This window comes from Coloeus monedula, assembly GCF_965178545.1.
Source record: "Coloeus monedula genome assembly, chromosome: 1".
Taxonomy (NCBI): Eukaryota; Metazoa; Chordata; class Aves; order Passeriformes; family Corvidae; genus Coloeus; species Coloeus monedula.
In genome coordinates, this window is record NC_138781.1 from 23833496 (window position 1) to 23856379 (window position 22884).

The window sequence follows — 22884 nt, forward strand, 5'->3', positions numbered from 1 at the left end:
AAGAAAAAACACATCAGCTACTGTGAAAATGTTGAAATCAACAGTGATGACCAAGTAAACAGCAATTTTACATTTTTCCTCACCCATTTAAAAAAAGATTATGTACCACAAGCTGAATTTTACAGTTACTAATTTCACTAGTTGCAGTGGAACTTGCACTGTACATAAAAGACCAAAATTGCTTCTCTTTGTTTCTGTGTGGCTTTTCTGTTTTATTGTGCCAAACTGTCAGATATAGCAACTGGGTTAACTAGTAAACCATGTATGCAGAATAGGGCTTTTTGAAAGTAAGCAGCACAACTATTTTCTTCATCAGTACATAATCTCCATGAAATGTATATTCAAACATGTATATGACAGTCTAATAGTGCAAATTTAGAACAGGATTTTTGGAAATCACAAATACTTTAGTACAGTGCTCATGTCTTGTATTTCCTTTAAATGAAACACAGATCAAAAGATACTTCAAACTGAGATTTCAGAGGCTTGCTCTTTCAGCTCCCATCAATTTCAATATATTTAGTTAGATAATATGCCAGTCACCTTGCATCTCATTTTCCCAAGGTTAGTTAAGCTGAAATACAGTTCACGTAAGTAGCTTCAAAGTCCTAGGAGGAAAATAGAACCTTAATAGCATTATCATAAAATAGTTCTGCAATGTAACAGGTACAGTCCAGTCTTCTTCTGACTGAATCAAAGCTGTATCCATTTTCCAAAAATTTTATTTTATCCACTAAGGTTGGTTAAAAACATGGTTGCTGGAACTGGCTGATATTATACTTATGTGACTTTGACAACAGTGAATAGATCTTTATCTGCTTTAGTTCTAATTCTATACTGAAAGATGAAACACCTCCTAAGTTTCAAGTTGTTTAAAAAATTATTAAAACAACTAAATTTCCAATAGTTTTCACGTTTTCTTTTCCTCCCTGGAGACTTTTGCCAGACAAAGATGATACAACATACTTCCAGAAAGTACTTATACAAGTGAAAGATGATGCATCTCTGAAAGCATAAATGATTTCTCCTCATGGAAATAGAAAAATCAAAAGAAATGTTAAATAGAAACACTGTCAAAATGTAACAACATCAATCCCTCTGCTTCTCTTCCCAGGTATAAACGTTTTTGTCAAACATTTCAACCTATAATCCTCAACATGGCACTTTGCTGTGAAATTCCCAGAAAAGCAGAGGAGTTGGTATATGCATTTTATTAACAATAACGCAAGCACATCCTATCCTAGGTAGAGGTCCTCCCTTAAAGATGCAGAATATGAGATAACATGACAATAAAACTTCATGATTGTCCTCCCAGTTACTGAGAGCCTTCCCAGCTTCTAAAACAACTGGTCATGACTACCCCCACCCTTCAGCCCATCCTCTGCAGAGCACACCACAGGTACACAATGAACATTTCTTGCTCTTAGACTGTACAGAAACTCTGCTGGCAAGAAGGACATAAAACAAAAGCAGTCTCTTGGGGAAATGAAAGGCAAAGGAAAAGGGATAAGGAGCACAGGATTTATTTTATTCATTCTAACAATATCCAGCACTTCACCTTTAAGGGAAGGTTCAAGTAGTCTCCACCTAAACAATAACAGAATCATCTGCCTGCAGCTGGAAGCAAAGGTCATTCTTAACCATTTCACAGAATCATGGAATCATAGAACGGCATTATTGGAAGAGACCTTAAAAATCCTGCTGCCATGCACAGGGACACCTTTCACTAGACCAGGTAGCTCTCAGAGCTCCATCCGACCTGTCCTTGAACATTTCCGGGGTGGGGCAGCCATGACTTCTGTGGGCAACCTGTTCCAGTGTCTCACCACCCTCACAGTAAAAAATTCTTTCCTAATATCTAATCTAAACATACTCTTTCAGTTTTAAACCACTCCCCCTTTTCCTGTCACTACATGCTCCTGCAAATAGTCTCTCTCCATTTTCTTGCAGGCTCCCTTCAGGTACTGGAAGGCTGCAATTAGGTCACCTCTAAGCCTTCTCTTTTCCAGGCTGAACAATCTCAATTCTCTAAGCCTTTCCTCGTAAGATAAGTGCTCCATCCCTCTAAACAACTTAGTGACCCTGCTCTGGACTTGCTCCAACTGGTTCATGTCCTTCCTGTGCTTGAATGCTACATTTGGTGTAACAGTAGAGATTCAGTAAATTTAGAACTCTGGAAGAGGAATAAAACCACAAGTGCAGCATTTCCAGAAAGAAATTATATCTGTTACTTTGTGCTGCAGTTCATGTCCCAAGCTGGGCACTACTCAATTTTGATGTAATAAAATACTATGGAATCAAAATGCAGTCTGTCTCTCTTATTTATCTCCAAAATATTATCTTCTAAAATCTTTCTCCTTAAATACCTTTATAGTTTCAGTTGGCACTCCAGGCTCTGGAACTTTATCCAAGTAAGTAGTCAAGTCTTGATCCACATGTTCAAACACTAATGTTAACTTGGTCTCTCTGTCTGTTCGTGACACGGTGCACACATCAAACAATCTGAGAGGAGGAAAAGAACAGAAGAGGTAAGTATACAGCAACCAGTACAGACATACCTTTCATCTCAAGCATGTCTATTTAAATTTCTTACAGTATATAGAATGGAAAAGAGCCTTCCAAAGGTAGACCAATCTTTGAGCTCTTGATTCATCAGATAACAGTTGATAACCAAAATTACCATCTCAGTCTTCCACTTGTGAATTCTGAAATAGGATTAATTATTAAGAACTCATCAGCTGTTGAATGTAGAATAATTATACAAAAAGAATGTATTTTTTTGACACAGCAACTAGAGTTAATACAGAAAATTCCTTGATATTTATCCACATTCTAGGCTCCAGTACCTACAGTCATTAAAAAAAAAAACCAGGAAATATTTTTGAGAAAAAATACAGAGCGTTTGCATGCACCTTCAGTTTCTTTCCACGTAATTCCCACGTATACCATTATACAGCTTTATAATTAAATCTCCTTCAGCATGAACAGAATTTTTTTGCTGATCCCTCTTGCAAATTCCTCAATGCAAGAATACATTCAGAGTCAGTATACAGTTTGGAAAAAAGCTTTGTGCACAAGATGTCATTACTTCTTTCACCACTTTTGGTCATTCTTTTACTGAAGCTTCTTTATCATTTCACCTTGTTGCACAATATCAAAATAATTTACAAATCTCTTCATAACACCACATTCCTATCTGATTACTCTATTTTCCATTGTTTTCTCTTTTTAAGTAGGATTTCTCTCATCTTCTCCATCTACCATGCCAGCTTTAACCACTGTTTTATCTTTTTCAAAAACATCTGCCCATCATTCTATGCTTCACACTTATATTCATACCAGTGACTTTCACTATCCTTCCTCAAGTCCCACTTCTACAAAATCCTAATAGGAAACCATCTAAACAGCCGGAAGGACATTTCTTCCCTGCTCACACACTTTAAACTCATGTGCTTATTCATTTAATTTTATATTCTAAGATCAGATTGCATTTCTCTCTGAGGCGAGGCAGTAAAATGAATCACTACTTCTACTAGGTGATAGCAGATTTAAAAAATGAATGGAGTTACTGAGAAAAAGGTCTAGACAATTAAACTGAAGAGTCTCTCACTGATAACAGACCAAACTAGAGTTGATACTATGGCTTATTTTTTCCAACATCATACCAGTGATACTGTCACCTTACTTTTATCTTTCACCCTGTTCCTTAGAATTACTTTATTAGAATTAAGAAGTGCAGGATTTCTGGTAATGTTATCAAGTAATATTTTTGTTGTTTGTTGAAGGACTAAAGGCTTTATATGCAGGATCTGAACACAACTGATCACACGCAAAGCCTTGGGGGTCCCTGCTTTTCCCAGAGGACATCTGACAAAACAGACAATCTGGCAACGTGTACTTGAGATCTTGTACCGAGATTTTACTTCTTACCTTAAATCTCAATATATTTCACAAGACAAGGAAACACTAAAATAGGCATAACCACCTGGGAAGAATGTAATTCTAGCTCAAGAGAGCAGTATTTTTAACTTGACATTTACCATGGTAGGGCTGTGCTCCCACTTTGACAGCATTTCCTAAATAATCTTTGGTCAGAAACTGAAAAATTGCTTATTATCCACCATCTTTTGAAAATGCATGCATGCACATTCATTTTAGGTTAAGGAAGCTTTTCAGCAAGTAATAAATTGGGAACCAGAGTTCCAGAACATGGAGAGACTGTCACCCTACCTCTGCTAGAAGACTAATCTGTACTTAATCTGTAATCATAATATGAACAAACAAACATTAATTATTATGGTAACATAGTGACTGTAAGAGAAAATATGTTGGCATATTTCTCATCATGATGGATACCATTCTTTGAGACTCCCTCAATGGGGTGTACACGTCCTGTACACAGTACATAAGCTTTGTGAAAAGTCACATACTTTCCTGAAAAGTGAAATTTGCTGGTATTTGGCTGGAGGTTAATAATCTGCAATATATTTATATAAATCAACATGGAATGTAGCCGGACTGCCTATAACCCCAACACATGCAAATAGAGAGGAGCCAGACAGGTCTGAACATCTGAACATAAACACTGGAAAATATTTCCAACTGTATGATTCCTTTGTGTTGACCTACATTTACCTAAAAATGTTCTAGAACACCCCTTTTGCCAGGTATTTAACACACTGGCAAAAATATTTTTTCAACTATAGCAGAGTTATAATTCAAGGAAAAAAGGAAAAAAGATTTCACTGTATTAAACACAGAAGCAACATATAACTTCCAACTCACCGTGGAGGAAAATGTTGATTCTCTGTTAATTTTTCTGTATGTGGGTTATTTTGATTCTGGCATTTTCTGGCACAGCAAAATAAGGAACTCAGAGAAGCACAATTCTGGTTACCTTTTACTGAGTAGTAATATTATCACTGAGTAACACCATTATCTTTCCTTTATATATACTCTTTATGTGAAACTCTAAATGCTTTACTGTTAATCCTAAAAGCTCCAGATTCTGCACTGAGCTGGGTAGAAGCACATTGTGTTTACTCACACAAAATAGACCTGCTACCTTAGAAAGATAATAATTTAAATATAGGTTATATGAATCCATGACATTACAGAATGACAACATCTGGCATCGCTCCTGCTAATCATTCCTGACTGAGACAGACACAGCCTCTTTATTTAGTAGTTTCCATAGGGATAAAACTACTTTTTATAAATTATACTCTTTTACATTCACTTTGAGAATATCACCCATAAAGCTGTGTTCTTTAATTAGGAACATCTCTGCTGCCTACATTGCACATCTCTGAAGCCATTTCCTCATGATTTTCTGTATGTGACAGGTTGACATTGCATGTGATTGACTCTCTGGAATAGGCAACAGCAAAAGGCCTTTTATTTAAAGAGTTACTATGTGGACACTGTCCTAAGTGAAGTAAACGTACCTCAATTAATACAGGATTTCCATACTGAATACTTTGTAAACACAAGCCCTGCCCTTCCATTGTACTTCCAAAAGAAATGTTTGAATTATTTGATTAAATAAGATCCGCTATGGGAAATCCTGCAAGTATTTAACAAGATGTTTGGCTGGGAGTCATACACCGCCCAACGTGTCGATCTGAACTGGAACACTGTTGAAGAGACACTAACAGAGAACCTGTGTTTTAACGCAGACATTTTTTCAAGTTAATTGTTCTGAAGTAGACGCTCATCAGCTACAAATCTGTGTCTCTGTTTTATGTGTTCAGTGCCTAGTGGATCTTTCTATAATCTGAAAGAATACCTGCCTTCCTACAAAAACACTTTTGGCATTTTTTGCATGCAGAAAACCAGATGATGCATCTTGAAGTCTCCATAGCTTCTTACAGCATCAAATCTGACAAATGCAACCTCAGTTCACCTTCATTTTCCAATACGAATACCTAATGCTTTTATAAGAAAGACAGTTATTACTTTGAAAACTATTGCATCTACTGACTGGTAGAGGGTAACTGATCCCAGAAAGTCCCTAAATGTTACTACATTTGCTTTTGAGATGCTCTGAGAATTGCTATGAAGTTTCCCGTTCTCAAGTGGCATACACATTTTTTTCCTGAGCAAACTGAGGTAACAGTGACGGAGATCAGGTCCATCATACCAAAAGACAGATCTGACTATAAGACCGGAAAAAACTGTAGGACATAATTTCTCTTGGCCATCGTCAAACAATGAGTAGATTGTTTGATATGAGTAGGTACTTATGGAAAATTAACTGGATCATAGCCAAAAGGAAGACCAAAATTAAATATTTGCTGCTGACACTTACTGTTATTTTTGCTGCAGTAGGACTAATCCAACATGAACACGTATGTACCCTTGTACGGTCACTCACAGGAGTGAAAAAAACCAGTCCTTGGCCCCTAAAGATTTCTAGTAACATGGATTTACTTTAATTTTCTTTAGAACAGTGTCTTCCTAGAAAGAGTTACTTCCTAGCTTATGCGTAACGGAGGAAGAGAATTGGGAGCCTTTGATTTATGTGTAGAAGAAATGCTTTAGAAGACTGTGGTTAGGTAAACAGTGGCAAAATAATATGCTACAGTTTTAAGATTTTACAAATCTGAGCAAAAATACAGATGAAAAGAGTTTGGTGGCCTCAGCCTAACTCTGAAAGGTATTTATCTGCATGACAGAAAACCAGCACAGAACTTGTATACTGACAGTGTTTATGTTAACACCACAAGATTGGGATACCAAGATTATCACAGGCCATGACTGAGGTTTATTGACAAATATGGGGAGGAGGACCTGAACAACTTTTGCATTTACTGCCTTTGGCTCAGGTTAATCTTGGAAGTTCGTAAGTTTTAAGGGCACAGAAAATTTCTGCCTCTCATACCTAGAAGTATTGAAGAACGACAGTCAGTCGTCCTTTTAGTCCAAATTTCAGCAGCAGCCTCAGACTCTTATGTTCTCAGGAAGTCACTCAGCAGCAAGCCCTTTGTTCACCCCAACTTTATAAATTACGTACTCTTTGAAAGAAACCAGTTTTACCCTTACTTCTAATATTAGCTACCTTTTCCTTTCTTACTTTTGATGCAAAAAAAGACTGCTGACAGAAATCAGTCTCTACTTGGAATCACAAATACCCAATGGATTGTAACAAAGTGGTCATCTTTCAGATGAAGAAGACAACAGCTGGGCAACTGGAGTGGAACATGTGCATTAGGAGAACCAAGTCCCACAGAGCAGAACAGGAAATAGAGCTTCCCACTCTGAAACACCTGACAGAGGTCTTTCCCTTTGTTCAGGACATACTGCTTTGTCTCATTTTAATCAGCAATCACCTACTTCTGCCTCTGAAAGCTGGTATTTCAGATGTAGAGTCTTCTTGCTCAAAGGAGCTTTAGTAGAACACTTTCAGATGGAAAAAAAGCACACATGCAGATGAACAGGCCACTACATTCTAAGTATCTCATATTCAAATTGCATTTTTCCTGGTATAACATTTGTAAAACCACATAGTAATGCAAGACCTAAGTTCCATTTTCAGAAGCAAATGGGGTCTTTAAGAGCTTCCCAACATGCTTGTCACTCCAGCTGCAGCCTCCCCAGTGAGTATCAGTGCTTAAGATATGCCTCCACAGCAGGCTGCAACATAAGACAGACTTTGACTGTTGCCAATAGAACCACCTCGGCACCGGAAACACACAGCGTGAGGGCACAGCACTGCCTCCAGCACCCGTCAGCTCCATCCAGCAACAGTCAGGTGCCCAGAGCCGAACTCGATTAAATAAAATAGGCTTGGGTATGTCTACAGTGTTCATGGCAACTTTATGTCTTAAATCCTTATTCTCTACTTTCTATTGGGTTCTTGGAGTTAGTGAACATTTCTCCTGCTTTGCCACCCTTCCAGGAAAGAGTAGCAGGTTCACCTTTTGTCTCCAGGAGAAATCTGAAAACTCTTTCAGGCAAACAGCAGTAAAGGGAGAACTTAACATCAGATAAAATCAATCAATTTATCTTGGACAGGGAGATGTTATGTAGATAGATGTTTTCAACTCTGAAGTCACTCAGTCATTATCTGCTGTGTGCAGAGCAGAATTAGCTACCACAGAGAAGCAACTGTATAATGAAAGCAAGACAGCAGAAAGTCCTGTTCTGGAGACCTACTCCAGCAGAACCCAGCCAATACTGCTGCTTATAGCCCACTCACCAGTGAGGTTTAAGGAAGGAAGGGGGACATTAGGATGACAAGGCAATCGTTCATCTGCAAGCTGAGCTTTGTACTGTAATTTTTTCCAGTCTCTCTCCCTTTCTGACTTGGAAAAATTATTTAAAATGCTGAGCTATGTAAAAGAGGTTTTTGTTCTTTAAGTGTGCGTGAGGAAGACAGACAGACAAAGTGACAGAGAGAAACAGATGCTCTTGAAAGCGAAGTAAATAGAACTGGCTAAAGTCCTATAGAGTGGGCTGACTGGGCAAGCGTTCAACGCTCAGTCCCGACTGCAGCCCTGACCTGCGACACCCCTGCTCTCCTGCGCTGGGCCCCACTCAAGCAATGACGAGCTCTGGTGCCAGACTGAATGGTTTTGTGATGCAGACAAATGTCTGCTCCAATGAAACCACCAAAACTAGCTTTCATTTTCAACAGAAACCAAGATTTGTGCCCAAAAGATGAAAAGGCCAAGTAAGTTTGCTCAGTGTGCCACTCAAGCCACTAAAAGATTAAGTTGTTAAAAGAGTTTTACTTCAAGGAAAAATAGGCCTGACAAGATACTCTCTGCACCTTTCTTTGTTTAAAGCAGCATGCTGTCTACTTTAGCTCTCACACTGCCATTTCTCTTTCACCTTCTTTGCAAAGGGAGATTATCTTTAATAGACAAGGACCAGAAAAGGATCTAGTAAGACTCCGTAATTCAAACTATATCCTGCCTTGCAGAACTTCACTTCAGGACTTCTCCTATAGTTCACCGGTGTTTAAAATGCTTAACTCCTCACCAGTCCATGAATAATTGCACTGCAGTTGATTTTATCCAAACTGGCCACATACTGAGCCCTTGACATTACCGAGGGAAAATACCAGCTGGGTGGTGCCTAAACACACGCCTGTGTGCTGCTGTACCAAGGAGTCTGTCTGAGGACAGGCGAGGGACAGGCCAAGTTACCCCTGAATCAGAAAAATAACATGGCCTGTTATGAAGACAGTCGCTGACAGATTGTTTAGGATCAGCAATAGCTGTCTGACCTATTCATAGTGCTCTCATGTGATCCTTCAACAAGCAAATCTACACTGCCTTTCAAAGTCATGTACACTGCCGCTATACAGTGCTGTGAGCTTCCAGTAAGCTTCTGTAAGCTTCCAGTTCAGAGAACAAATTAGAGATGCTCCCATTCATTGGCACTGTGTTTGCATCTGTTGTTAAGTTTTTTAGATTTTCTTCGTAATACCTTCCTCAGGGAACAGCTGCATTCCTTTTTAGATTCCCTAATTTGCTCAACATGTAACTAAAACTTATGCCTGAATATTGATTTTGTTTAATTCAAATGAAAGGAGCCCACAAGTTATTCTGGACTCACAGCTGTACACGATGCAAGATGAGATGCAACAAAATCCAGTCTTTACTGTAGCTCACAGACAAACTGCTTGTTACAGACTCCCCATTTCAGTTTACATTTGGAATTCATGCTTGTGCCAGACCTACGGGATTTAAATCTAAGCTGATCATCTCTCTTCTAGTTTTAAATAAAAACAACTCATCTTCAGAAGATTTTACAATAGTATAAGTTATCATTCATTCTTCAGTGGCTTAATAATGTAATCTATCTACACATGAGATTTAATTGTGACGCCAACATATCAAAAATAACAAAGGAAATAATAACCCTTCACTCCACATAAAAAGTATTCACTGCAAAAAATCCAACGTGCTGTTCAATACTCTGTACAATCTCATATAGTTTTTTAAACCTTTGCAGTATCACAGCAGTTCCTGAGGTGTTTAATTCAGCTTTTTTAAGGTTGTAAGAAATTCCAATGCAGATTAGAGTACAAACTCTTGCTTTTTATAGATTCATGGGGCAACCTAAGAATAAAGAAGCAGCTACTGCAGAAGGTGACAGAAGAGGTCCTCTGTTTTGATCCTTATCATCAATCCAGGGGCTGCTGTTCCTGAAAGACCTCCAGGTTACTCTACAGCCACAATTATTCTGGACGATGGTGGCTGCACTGAAAACTCATGTGCTGTTTGGGTCCTAATTAACCACCCAGCATAGGCTAAGACCTCGGGAATACAAGTAACCTGAACAGAAGCAGCCTGACAGTCCTCCTGAAACAGTTGTCAGACAACGAAAAAGCAAAGTAAGGGGCCTTGCTAAAGGTTGCAAATACACCTGAGTGCTGACGATGTTGCTACCACTTCCCAGGACAGACCAGTACTGGCAGCACTTGAAAGAAGTCCAAAGCTGTGATGCTGATGGTGTAGAGGAAGGGAGAGAGAGCAATAAATGCAAAATATTTTGCTGTGGTTCTGTTACTGGCACTAAGTTGTTGTAATGGTCATTGTTGTAATGATTTGTGAGACACTGACACATTAAAGCCTAGTAAGAAAATACATTTCTATGTTTCATAGGTAGATTTGGGACCAAACAGTGTGTCTTTCTCAAAGAAGGATCAAGAGATGACTTTTAGAAGGGGAAAACTTCCACAGTTTAACAATACCATGAATTCCATTGCTAAAGCAAAAGAGCACAAATCAGAAGAAAAAAAAGCCTAAAGAAAAACAAAAGGCTAAATTGGCTAAAGTTGACAATACTAAACATGCACAAAGTGAATAAGCAGTGTATATGTTAGTAACAAGAGATGTTAATAAGAAAATAAAATTAATTATTTTTAATTCTTTGAATTGTGTTGTTCTAATGTATTCAGGGAATGCTATTACTAAGGGAATCTATAGACCTTTTAATGTAACATGCTGTATATCCATGCATTAAACAGAAAGCAATTAGCAGACAAAGGAGTAAACCACAGTAAAACATTGCATGGTTCACTATCATGCCCATTTGTTTACATTGGGGTTTATTATTATGTACCATTTCTTACATAAAAAGTTCTTGTCTCTCTAAATGACACTATAAAAAGGAAATCCTTGGTAAGAGAATGAAACCAACACCACTGGGAAATAGGGTGCAAACTCCTACCAGTCTGTTTATTGCTATGACAGCATGGTCAGTTGACTTAACAACACAAGCTTTGAGTAGTACTGCATGAAATTTTTTTAGACCTGTCAGTAGAAGAAAGCAGTTCTGAAGTCAGAGTACTAGTGTGCAGAGTAAACCCGTCATAGATCTTGACCTTGCATGAGCCACCAGCCCTGAATTACCTGAGAACTTATACTGCACTTGGAGCACGTAAAGCACCTGAGTGATTTTTAAGTGTTTACATCACCTAAAGCTTCATCCACCTTATCTGTCTGGTATCTTTCCTCTTTCTTATACTCAGCCAGTCATCACCTGGATAGAGGAATGCAAACCCCTGCCTGTCATTTCAACCCCTATCTGGTTTTTAGCCATGCAGTGAGAACTCTACAACATGGGGCCCAACATGCATGATGCCCTTTTGCACTTAAGCATCCTTATCTGTACCACAATCTCTCCTTCCTAACTTTTTAGTTACCCTTAGTACTCAATTCCTGAATATGGGCTTCCATCTCTGAAAACTATGGTCATGATGTATTCTAAGGCATTCATCACAGCATTTGTTTGTCCTTAAATTCTGAAATGAACGAAACTGTGAACTGTTGCCTTCCCAGTCTTAACCTGGGGGACTAGAAAACATCAATAGATATAAATAGTTCCTGATATCTTAAAAATGGAAACAGCAATTTAACATCAGATATTTAAACTGCATGAAAACACCTTCTAAAAAATGTCTAGATCTGTTGGAAAAATCTGTTTATGGATTCACTAAAACTGAAAGTTCACACAAAATGAATTCACTCAAAATTTCCTGAAAATGGATCAGATGTATCTGCCCACTTTCAACTCAAATGGTTAGGTGGTGAACGCAGTTGCCATATTCAGAAATAAGTAAAGTGAAAATCCAAGCAGCGTCTTATACTTTGTGTGTTGATTTCCACAAATTTGCCCTGCATGAGATTATAAGACATAAAAATAGAAATGCAGTTCACAGTGCTTTTTGTATACATGTGGTAAGGGAAGTGACTTCGATCAGGCTTTGATGCCAGATGTATTCCCAATAATACTGCTGCACGCCATGATGCCAGTGGAACCATGAACTTCAGACAAAGGGAATTCCTCCATTCACTTCAGCAAAACCTGGAAAGGAGCACAGTGAACTCAAGCAACCTTCCAGTGGCACTGTACTGTGTCCTGTCACCACTACTCCACATGCTACGAATGACATCCCATCTGCCCCAAAGTAAACAGCACTCAGCTGATTTCCAAAAATCAAAAGACAAAGGCAATTGCTCACATAGGTAAAAAAACCAAACAGGATCTGGCCAGGTTTTGTGAGGCAGCCAGATCTATGAACGTAAACATTGCCCTCTTCTTTGTAAGTTGCATTGTTAAAGAAAAAGTGAGTGGCAGAGTAATAGATAACTTTAAGAGAAAAAGAAAAGCATGAGGGGATATTTACTCTAAAACCAAAGTATCAAAACCATGGGACTACAAAGTACTTAAATTCAGCAGAAGGCAGATTTAAGGCTTGCAAGAAAACTATCAACTTCATTGAACATAGCAGTCTTTGGCTACCCATCAACAGACAGGTCAAACACCATCCATCTACACCACAGCCCTGCACAGCTTGTGAAGCAACGAGTTCTCCTCGCAGTTCCTATGGAATTCCTCCTGTAATGGAGCCACTCAGAGATTGGTGGTTAGTTTAAATAGATCATGTAGGTCTTCATTTATTCAGGGGAAAGAAGTAAGCTGGTTGAATCACTCTGGGGAAGGTACTGTCTCTCCCTGCTTGCTATGGAAGATGTCTAGATGACTAACTTAGACAAGATACTTAAATTTAACTGAATTTAGAAGAGATGACTCTTTCCCAGAAAGACTGTAACTGAGCAATTTTATTTGGTGGGATTACAGGTTCTGTTCAGTTCATTTCTGAAGTTATTTTAAAATATTTCTTCCATGTAGAAGTTAAAATGAGAGGGAGGTCAAAAGAAAAAAAATATACTAAAAACATTTCTGCCCTAGTCACTCAACCCTCAAAGACCAGGATCAATCCTAAACAGCTCAGCATACAAGAGCCTTTACCTAGGCCTTATGAAGTCAGTACATGTATTTAACTGGCTTTGGCTCAGATCCAGAATTTCCTTTAATTTGAAAGGGAATTTCACCTGTGACAATCTTGCAGGATAGAGTTTAATATTCGTGTTCTGAAGAACAGAAAAAAATGGGACTAATAAATCTTCAATAGAAATTTACAAGATTCTTCTGGCTTAATAAATTTAGCTGGGGGCAATTGCTCTTAAACACTCAATACATAAAAAGGGATCCTTTTTTCCATTAGCATGCAAATTCCTTACATGTTTCATCAGAACTACATCTTGCAAGCGTTTTAAGAGGTGAACATCATAGTGCTCTTTTCCCCATTCATGGCCATTCACATGTGGCCATGCAAGCTCCTTGCCTGTCTTGTCATTTCCTCTATCAAGCTTTTTTTTTTTAATTAATTCACAGCACATGCAAACTAAACCAAAAATATCTATTTTTGTAAGATTCTCAGGTGCTTTCATCCTCCAGTTCTTAAGGTAGATGCCTGATACGCATTTCCTCCTTTTCCAGCCAGTTTACATGGCACAGTGAGCCAACCATTTAAAGATTAATGCACATGAAGTATTCTACAGGCTATACAGCTCTTTAAGTATTTCCTTTAAACTCTTGCACACATATGTAAAAGAAAACAAAATAAAGATTATTTGCAGAGTTTGGCAACGAAAATGAGGTGTTAGCAGCATTTTCAGCTGGCAATAAATTTTATTTGACCGTTTTATTACTACAGGGCAAAGGCAACTGTTTCTTTTGGGGTGTCTTTCAGCAGCATGAGATGAGGGTTTACATTTTAATGTATGCATAGTTTTGATAGAAATTCAGCATTTTGTAAATTACAGTTTATGCCAGATGTAAACACATGGCAAAACTGCATTTTGATTGTTTTGCATACATCATCATTCACATTTCTGAAAGAAATGAGCAAACTCCAATAAATCTCGCAAAACAAGGTCTGGTTCCTGGAGCACTAAAACATTTTTACATGTAGGCAAATGAAAACAAGGTCCATCTACCCAGGTGGTGCCAGCAGAGCAGGGTGTGCTCTGTGATGCCCAGGCAGACCACGTGGGCCCAGGCTGAGCTGAAGGAGGCCTGGGCACAGTGGAGCCCCATGGCTGAGACTCCTGGAGCTAACATGGCTATGTGGCCACCAGCCAGCTCATGGCATCAGCGAGTCAGGAGTCATCTGCCTGGGAGTGAGGCAGGGCTGGCTCCCATCTGCTTGCAGATGATGCACAGACTTACAAGGCAGTGGACACGGATTCCTCATGATCACAGAGACGTCAGTGAGAGCCTTAATTAGCCAGGAATTATCACTTCATGTCTGTCCCGCTCTTACACTATTCCCTACGCCAGATCTACCTTCTCACTTCAGTGAAACACTGGGTGAGACAGAAATTGTTCTAACCCTTTCTAAGCCACATAGGAACTGTTCCATTAATGTAATTATTTTCATTTCAAGAATGAGTCAAGAGACAATGAGGGCTGAAGGAGTTGCTCCTCATTATTTTCTCTATTCCATCCTTAAACTCTACAACCACCCTATTAATCTCTGTTGGGAGAAAGAGCACAAAAATACCACAGCTGATGGTCTTGAGCCTTCGTAGAGTTGACTGAACAGGCAATGGCACACTCAATACAGGGCCCACAGAACCACCACAGCCTACAAAAGCCTTTTCTGTGGTCAGCTTGCCTACTCCAGTGACACACTGCTTTTTTTCCCCTATTTTTCACCTTTTTCCCATCTAACAGAAACAATTACTCCTTTTACTTCTGCTTTAGTGCTTCTGTTTATCTTCAATTTTAAAAAGCAGTCAAGGAAAAGACAAATTGTCACAAATACGAAAAGTATGTAATCATGCCGGACATCACTAGAAATGTACAATTTTTTAAATGAATCTTCAGGCTAACTGCAGCACAGGTATTTAATTAAGATGTCACTGAACTACCAATTATATCAATTGCTCTACCATGTAACTTCCGAACTTCTGTATGAGTGAACAGTTACCAGTGATACTGGCCTACAAAGGTAATTTTTTTTCACTGACATGTCCAACACACAATGGAATAGAAGGAGACAGGAGATAAAATAAGATTCCAAATTCAAGGACTAATAAAATTGAATAAATACAGGGAACACATTAAGAAAGTGTACAATCTTAGATAGTAAAGATATGGCTCTATTAATTGCATGGAGAAAAAAAGACATCATAAACTGTCAAGATTTAGGATTTAGGAACAAATGTCACAAATTAAAAAATAATCTTGGTATTTAGGGTAATCAGTACATTTGGGAATCACTTGTTGTCTAAAGTCTCGATGATTCTCAATGACTTCTCAGTGGTTTTCAATTAGTATCCCAAAGCCTAAATCACAACATAGGCGTGGAGTGGAAGAAAAAACTGAGATTAGCTGCCTGCATTAATAAGCACTCACACAACAGACATTTACATTGAGGACGTGTAGATACCGCAGGCCACAAGATGCTTCCCACTCTTCCACAGCAAATGCAGAGCTAGGGAACCTCCAGCCCTGAAACTTTTCCTTATGGTGAACTTTAGTTTGAGAGCCTTACCATCACCCCAGGTCCCTGAAGCAGTAGGATACTCGTGAAATAAAACTCCTAAGTTATTCCAGGAAGCTGACCTCTACCATTTTACACAGGATATTAAATAGACCCCAGCTGTCTCCACTTACAAGTGACTTAGTTCACATGTTTTATAAAGGTCCATTCAGCTGCTTCCTGAGCTATCGCAGAATTGAAGTGACTTTCTGTGAAGAAAGAAAACCATCCAGTGATTTCCCTTACCTACTTTTCATGCAGGCATATCTTGGTTCTCAAACATCGCAACTGGCATCTATATGTTGTAATATAAAAATCTGTGTCTCGATTATGAAAATATTTGACTGACAAACATCTGTCTCAAGTCCATTGGAAAAAACATACACAGTAGAGCTTTATTTTTTGCTAAATCCAGGAAGATACAGTAGTCTTCATTTCAATGGATGCTTCCATATGCAAGCACTTATGGTAGACAACTACTCATCTAAACACAGTACAGTTCACACAGTTTCACCCCAGAAGGCAGAGAAGTGACATGGATTTAGATCTTCCAAAGCACAAGAACACTTTTTCAGGCTTCCGAAAATAACCGTGATCAATATATTAGAAAAGCCATGATTATCCATGTCCATTCAGAAAACTGTAGTTGAATTACTTCGAGAACTCAACAGGGTTTTCAAAAAAAGCCCCCATTTAAAAAGCCGACAAGTGATATTGCAATATTTTTGTACAAAGGATGTGCTCTGGGATGACTGAGTTCTTGAACTGAGTGACTAATGCTGATAAGGGATGGCAATTTCATGCTTGAAAGAAGAAAGATTAAAGTGATCTTGAATTTTGCAAGATTTGAAAACTTTAAAGTCAATATTAAAAGGAGGTACACAATCCCATCATCTAAATATTCTCTAAAGCCTTTAAAAATATGTATTTGTACTGCAAACAAGCACAGAAAAAAGCCATCTATTAAAAAAATTACTTCTCCTGGTTTTAAACATTGACACTCCATGTTCCATTGCCTGCTGCCCTGGTGAGGTTAAGGCAATAGATGCCAAAAGATGCCTGGGCTCTTTGCCACTGACATCAGGATTTATAATTTTTATTTACTCTTTCCAGAACACATTTAATAAAATGTACTATTTTATTATACTTAAGAGTGAGATGGCATTTCAGTTCCATGTTCCAATTTTCAATGTCATGCAACTTTTAAAAAGCCATTAGCTCTTGGGATGGCTTTTTTCCTGACTTGCCCTCATCGCCTTTCCATTTTTCTTAAACCTAAAAAAAGAAAACAGTTCACACATTTTTAAAGCACAGGCAATAAACTAACTGCAGTCCTCTATGTCTAACAATCCTAATCCATGTTACAAAATAATAATTCTAAATTTAAATATCAAATCTTGACATTTTCATCATTTTCCTTTTCCACATATACCCACATACATATGTAATACGCATATCCAAACAGCTTAATAGAGCATCTTATTTACTTTACTACTACTGTATTGTCTTAGTAGTTCCACAATAAGCAAAACTGTTTTCAAGACTGTTATGTCAAATTATAAAACAAACAACATAAAAAATCACAGAGCAGAATCTTTTAGCAATATTGATTGACTGATTTTCATTTTGAAAGCTATTACTGAACAGTATGGGCTGACATGTTTTGAGATTATGGAAAAATAAAAATTCCCCCAAAATTATTCCAAGAAACAAAGGTATAGCACCCCTGCTTTCCAAAAACTCAGGTCTTGGATAATTCAGACTGGAATGTAAGTTAGACAGCAGAGTTTTCCAACTATTTGCAATTGTACAATCATGCAATTAGCTCAAAATGAAATTGAGGTAATGAAACTATGTGCAGCATCAGAATTTTTTCAATAATGACATAATAAACCCACTTAGTGGCAAATCCTGTATGAGATCAGTATGGCAGCATGAGGAGTAATGACAAAAAGAAAAACCACAACTGAGAAAGACTTGAAAGGTGTCTTAAACTACTTGTAGACCACATGAGCGGCCACCTCCAACACACATCATCAGCTACTTTTCCTCTTGTAAAACATTAACAATTTTTGACCAAAATGGCTTCTGCTGAAGCGTAAAACTGGGTGCAGGGTAAGCAGGCAATGCCAATCCATCCCAGCTGCAACCAGTTCCCTTTAGCACTTCAATACCAAACACAAACTAGAAGCAGACTGTCTGAAGTCAGTAAATTTCACAGAAAACAAACTCTCCTATTACAGAAAGTGCATAATTTTTGCCAAGTGATAAAAACAAGTGCCTTGTACAAGCTCTTACCAACAATCCACATACGAGAGACTTTGGTTAAAAAAAATTTCCCCCATAATACTCATTTCATCTTCCATCTAAATTCTCATAGTCCAAGTACTCTCTGATTTCAATACTAACTTTTTCTTCTCCCACACCCAAAATAATTTCCTATTTGATTTTGTGACATCCGTTATTTACTGTACGAACTCTCTACTAGCACTTCCACTTTCCACCTTCAAACTTTACTGACTGGCATTAATCTCCTTGAGACCGAGCAAGTTACAGTTGGGTGGCCACTCTGCATTAGAATCACAGAATGGTCTGGGATGGAAGGGATCTTAAAGGTCATCTACTTCCAATCCCCCCGCCATGCACCCTTCACTAGACCAGGTTGCTCAGCTCCATGGCCTTGAACACTTCCACGGATGGGGCACTCACAACTTTTCTGGGCAACCTTTCTGTTCCAGTGACTCGCCCACCCTCACAGTAAAGAATTCTTTCCTAATACCTAATCTAAACCTACCCTCTTTCAGCCATTCCCCCTTGTTCTTTCACCATAAACCCTTGTAAAAAGTCCCTCTCCATGTTTCTTGTAGGCTCCCTTCAAGGTATTAGAAGGCCACAAGTAGGTCATCCCAAAGCTTTTCCAGGCTGAACAAACACAGATCTCTCAGCTTCTATCACAGAAGAGGTGATACATCTCTCTAACCATCTTAGTGGCCCTGGTCTGCCCCTTCTCTGACAGGTCCATGTCCTTCCTGTGCTGGGCACTCCAGAGCTGGATTCAGTGTTCCAGGTGAGGTCTCACCAGAGTAGGGCAGAGGGACAGAATCCCCTCCCTTGCCCTGCTGGCCACACTGCTTTGGATGCAGCCCAGGACATGTTTGGCTTTCTGGGCTATGAGTGCCATGGCCAGGTCATGCCCAGCCTCTCATCCACCAGCACCTTCAAGTCCTCCTCTGCCAGGCTGCTCTCAATCCCTTCATCCCGCAGCCTGCGTTGGTATTAGGGGTTGCCCTGACCCAAGTGCAGCACCAGCACCTGGTCTTGTTAAACCTCACCAGACTCCCATGAGCCACTTCTCAAACTTGCCCACCTGGGCTCCCTCTAGAGTCAAAATGAGCACTTCCAGAGAGCAATTCATTGTACTCCAGGGTGGGCACCGAGTGCGAGTAGGATGAATTATTCTCATAAAGCACATGCTCACTCTGCACTCACTATGGGGAGACCCTAAATGATTAGGATGGAGTACACTTTTAATATTCAGATGATTGAAGTTAAGTGTCTACTCACAGTTATCTCACATCCCTGTTGTACTTTGTTACGCATGGCTATGTGTACCTTTTGTGAATCCATCATGATATACCAGAGTACAGCCATAAAAAGAAAGTCTGTTGTAACCCTTTGACATCTCCCACTCCTTCAGAGAGTTTAAGAAACCAATACTCATAAACTGTCCTGCTGTATCTAGTGCCCAGGAAGAGGATATAGATAAAAACAGCAACCAGGATTTCAGTGACTGGAGAGAGCATGATGTCAGGGAATGGTGTAAGACCCAAATGACAAAAACCATGTTGCTACAAGTCTCTATTTAAGTACCCACAATTTTAAATCTAAGCCTTTTCATATCATTCCTCTTGACTGCTGAATTTTTGATTACTTCTTGTTTCTTAATCTCTCTTTTCTAAAGCCTATTGTTACTACGTCAAGTTTGGGAACCATCCCTTTCCCAAAAATGTCAGACTAAAAGACTGTGTGCCTTGACTATAAGAATTTCTTAAACCAGCTATTGCAGGTTATTTCAGTCCATGCAGAGAGTGATCTCACTTTTTTGTACTCCAGGAAAAGCTACTTCATTGATTGTATCTCTAAGTTTTGTCTTTAAACCTTGTCTACTTGTCTTTAAACTTTGTCTACTATGAACAGTGGTTAAATTGTCCTTTATCACTATTTTAGTGAACTTAGTTGACTTTACAGCTTCTTCCAGAATTGTAGGCTCAATATCCCTTCGCTGATGTAAAGGACAGCAAAAGATTATTTGCTTTTCATGACTTAAGCTTTGCTTCTGCAAAATAGTCTTGTTCACTCTCAACTTTGGGTTACTGGAAACCAAGCAGTCTTTGAACTGTATTTTATTACAGACATCACAATATCCTATTGATCTGGGATATTCCAATATACTTTAAATGTCTTCTAAGAAAACTGCCTCATCAGTGTCATTCACCTGTCTGCCATTTATCTGTATCCACAAGTACCTTTAATTTCTAGACAAATGGATTACCTGACTCTTCTGTGCAAATTCTAACTATTCTTGTTCTTGTACTGCCATGATCCTCAGTTCCAGTCTCGTTTGTTTGTATTTTTTCACTTCTGCATAAATATTTGCTTCTGAAATAACTGACATCTCTAAAAGATGTTCTAATCTGACCAAATAGAATTTGAAAGTAATAAAACCTTCTTGAGTTCTTAAGAATAGAGACAACATGAATAATAAGCAACAGAGAATTAAGAAACTCCAGGTAACACTTTTTTGTTTTAAATGATGCTACAAACATAAAGGCAGTATGATGAATGGGATTCTATGCAATGAAGAGATACAGGTGCTCAGTTCTGCAGAAGTATTAACTTGTCTGGGCCCTTCCTTAAGTTTAATGAAACATATCATTCTAATTTTCAGACTATAGTCATTGATTCCAACCTGTCTGGATATGGGTATTACTGCTTTGATCAAAACTTGTTGCTCAGCATTTTATAAAAAGCAGAGATAAACAGTGAGGCAACAAACTGATTAGAGATGTCTGCGAGGAAACCACAAAGATCAGTGGGTAGGCCTATCTCCATTAACAATCTAGAAGGTTATCTAAGGATAAACAACACACTAATTAAAGTGCAGATGTTGCTTAATCTCCATGTCATAAAGTTCACAAAGTATGCTGACAGATAAAGTCGGCAAAACGAGATTCGCTTTATAATCTACTTCCTAGCAGAGAAAAGTAATACAGGTCAATGACATTCACTGTCCCAAAGGAACCTGGCAACCAGTAATAAAGGTTCCAGTGCTGTGTTAGTAACATTAGACATAAACTTCAATACTGTACAGCAATCAGAAAGTCTCTAACTGCAGCTCTGGAAGCATTTGCACTGGAAGCATTTGCACTTGAAGAAAGGAGATGTACTCTGCACCGAAATGACTGTATCTGTGACTCAACCTGGAGTTCCAGAGATAACACAGCATTGTACAAAATGCTTAGGTGACAACACAGAGGCAGACATCAAGTATTTCAGAAGATATATACTGAGTTAGAGAGGAATTATTTGTGATGCTAAAAGGGAGTCTAGTTAGGAGGGAAACAGGTCAACAGAAATGCTACATCAATGAATAAACTATTTTTATACCCTATATATATGCATATATATATAGGGTATAAAAGCCCTATATTATTTTATACCCTATATATAGAGTATAAAATAAAAAATATACTATTTTTATATAAACTATTTTTATAATAGTTGCAGCATCTGAACTCTAAATGATGAAGTCTCAAACATGCATGCTTGATGGGACACCTCTGCACAGTCTGCCTGTGCTAATGCATTTTTGGTCATCTTAACATCAGGACCTTATGACTTGAACAACCAAAGCTGTTTGAATCAGTGTAGCTCTTTCAATTCACCAGCGGAAACTCAAGCCCTAAATTTCCAACTGGATTCTTGGATTAGCTGGAAGATATGTATGCAATTCTGCCGTTAGCAGCAAGTGCCAGGCTGCTGACACAGATGAACAGTTAACTATGCATATTGCTTTTCAGAACATAATGCAAGAAGAAGCAGAAACTCTTCCTTCAGCTGTAATCCCCTGGTTAAAATACTGTATAAATGATGATGCACTACCTCAAAGTCAGGGCACCTAAAGATCAGAACTGTATTTTCTAGTGAACACCAGCTGACTAGAATTCACTGAAGGTCTGTCATTTATGATGAGACATATTTATATTCTAGACAGACAGAGTTTTTCTGGGAAAATTATGTGATCATCAGTGAGGGAAACTGAAAAGCAAAAGTCATACGGAATACATAGTACTGTGAATCTTAAGTATCTAATTTGATCTTTAATATGCAATGTAAAAACCACCCCAATGTATTTATAAGATGAGGAAAGAGGTAGAAAATCAAAACTTCATGCAAGAAAGTGGGAATCTTACTGAGACTTACTAAAAAGGATGCAATTTTAAGTTGGATATAATGTATCTATGAGAATCCTGCCATATTTCTATTTATATGTTGGATTTTTTTATAACTTTATTCAAAATACTGTTGCTAGGTATGTTTTAAATCTGTTGTAAACGTAAGATTTTCATATCCTATATATGTTTTTAGTATCATGGTGGTTTTAAAAAATGTATGATTCTGTATTTCTATGCGTTAAACATTTCCAATTTTTTTGTAGAAAAGGAATGCAATTCCTTGTCACAATGAGGGAAAGTTAAATGTGACATTCAATGGCTTCACAGCCCTCCTTTTTTATTGGAAAAGAGCAGAGTATGCAAGGTCCTCTAAGGTTGTTTCACTTCGGCGGTAGCTGTGTACCCAAACGAGTCCTCCCCCAAACGTCTAAGCACAGTCAGTACATTCCCAGCTCCTACAGCCAAGTTAAACTGAAAACGGTCCTAGTTCAGTAATGATTGAGGTGGTTTGCTCTAATCAAATTAAACCAGCCAAATGTTCTTTTCAAAGGTAACTGTCTACTCTGCAGCTGTATGCAA

At 38.4% G+C, this 22884-nt stretch overlaps 1 protein-coding gene across 1 annotated transcript in view; it reads right to left on the minus strand.

Moving 5' to 3' along the window:
• Positions 1-22884, minus strand: part of CDK6 (cyclin dependent kinase 6) — a 126176-nt gene that overhangs the window by 92057 nt on the left and 11235 nt on the right. Inside the window, exon 3 of the mRNA XM_082297156.1 lies at positions 2367-2502. Within this exon, the coding sequence (XP_082153282.1) occupies positions 2367-2502 (136 nt within the window). The remainder of the gene's footprint in view (positions 1-2366; positions 2503-22884) is intronic.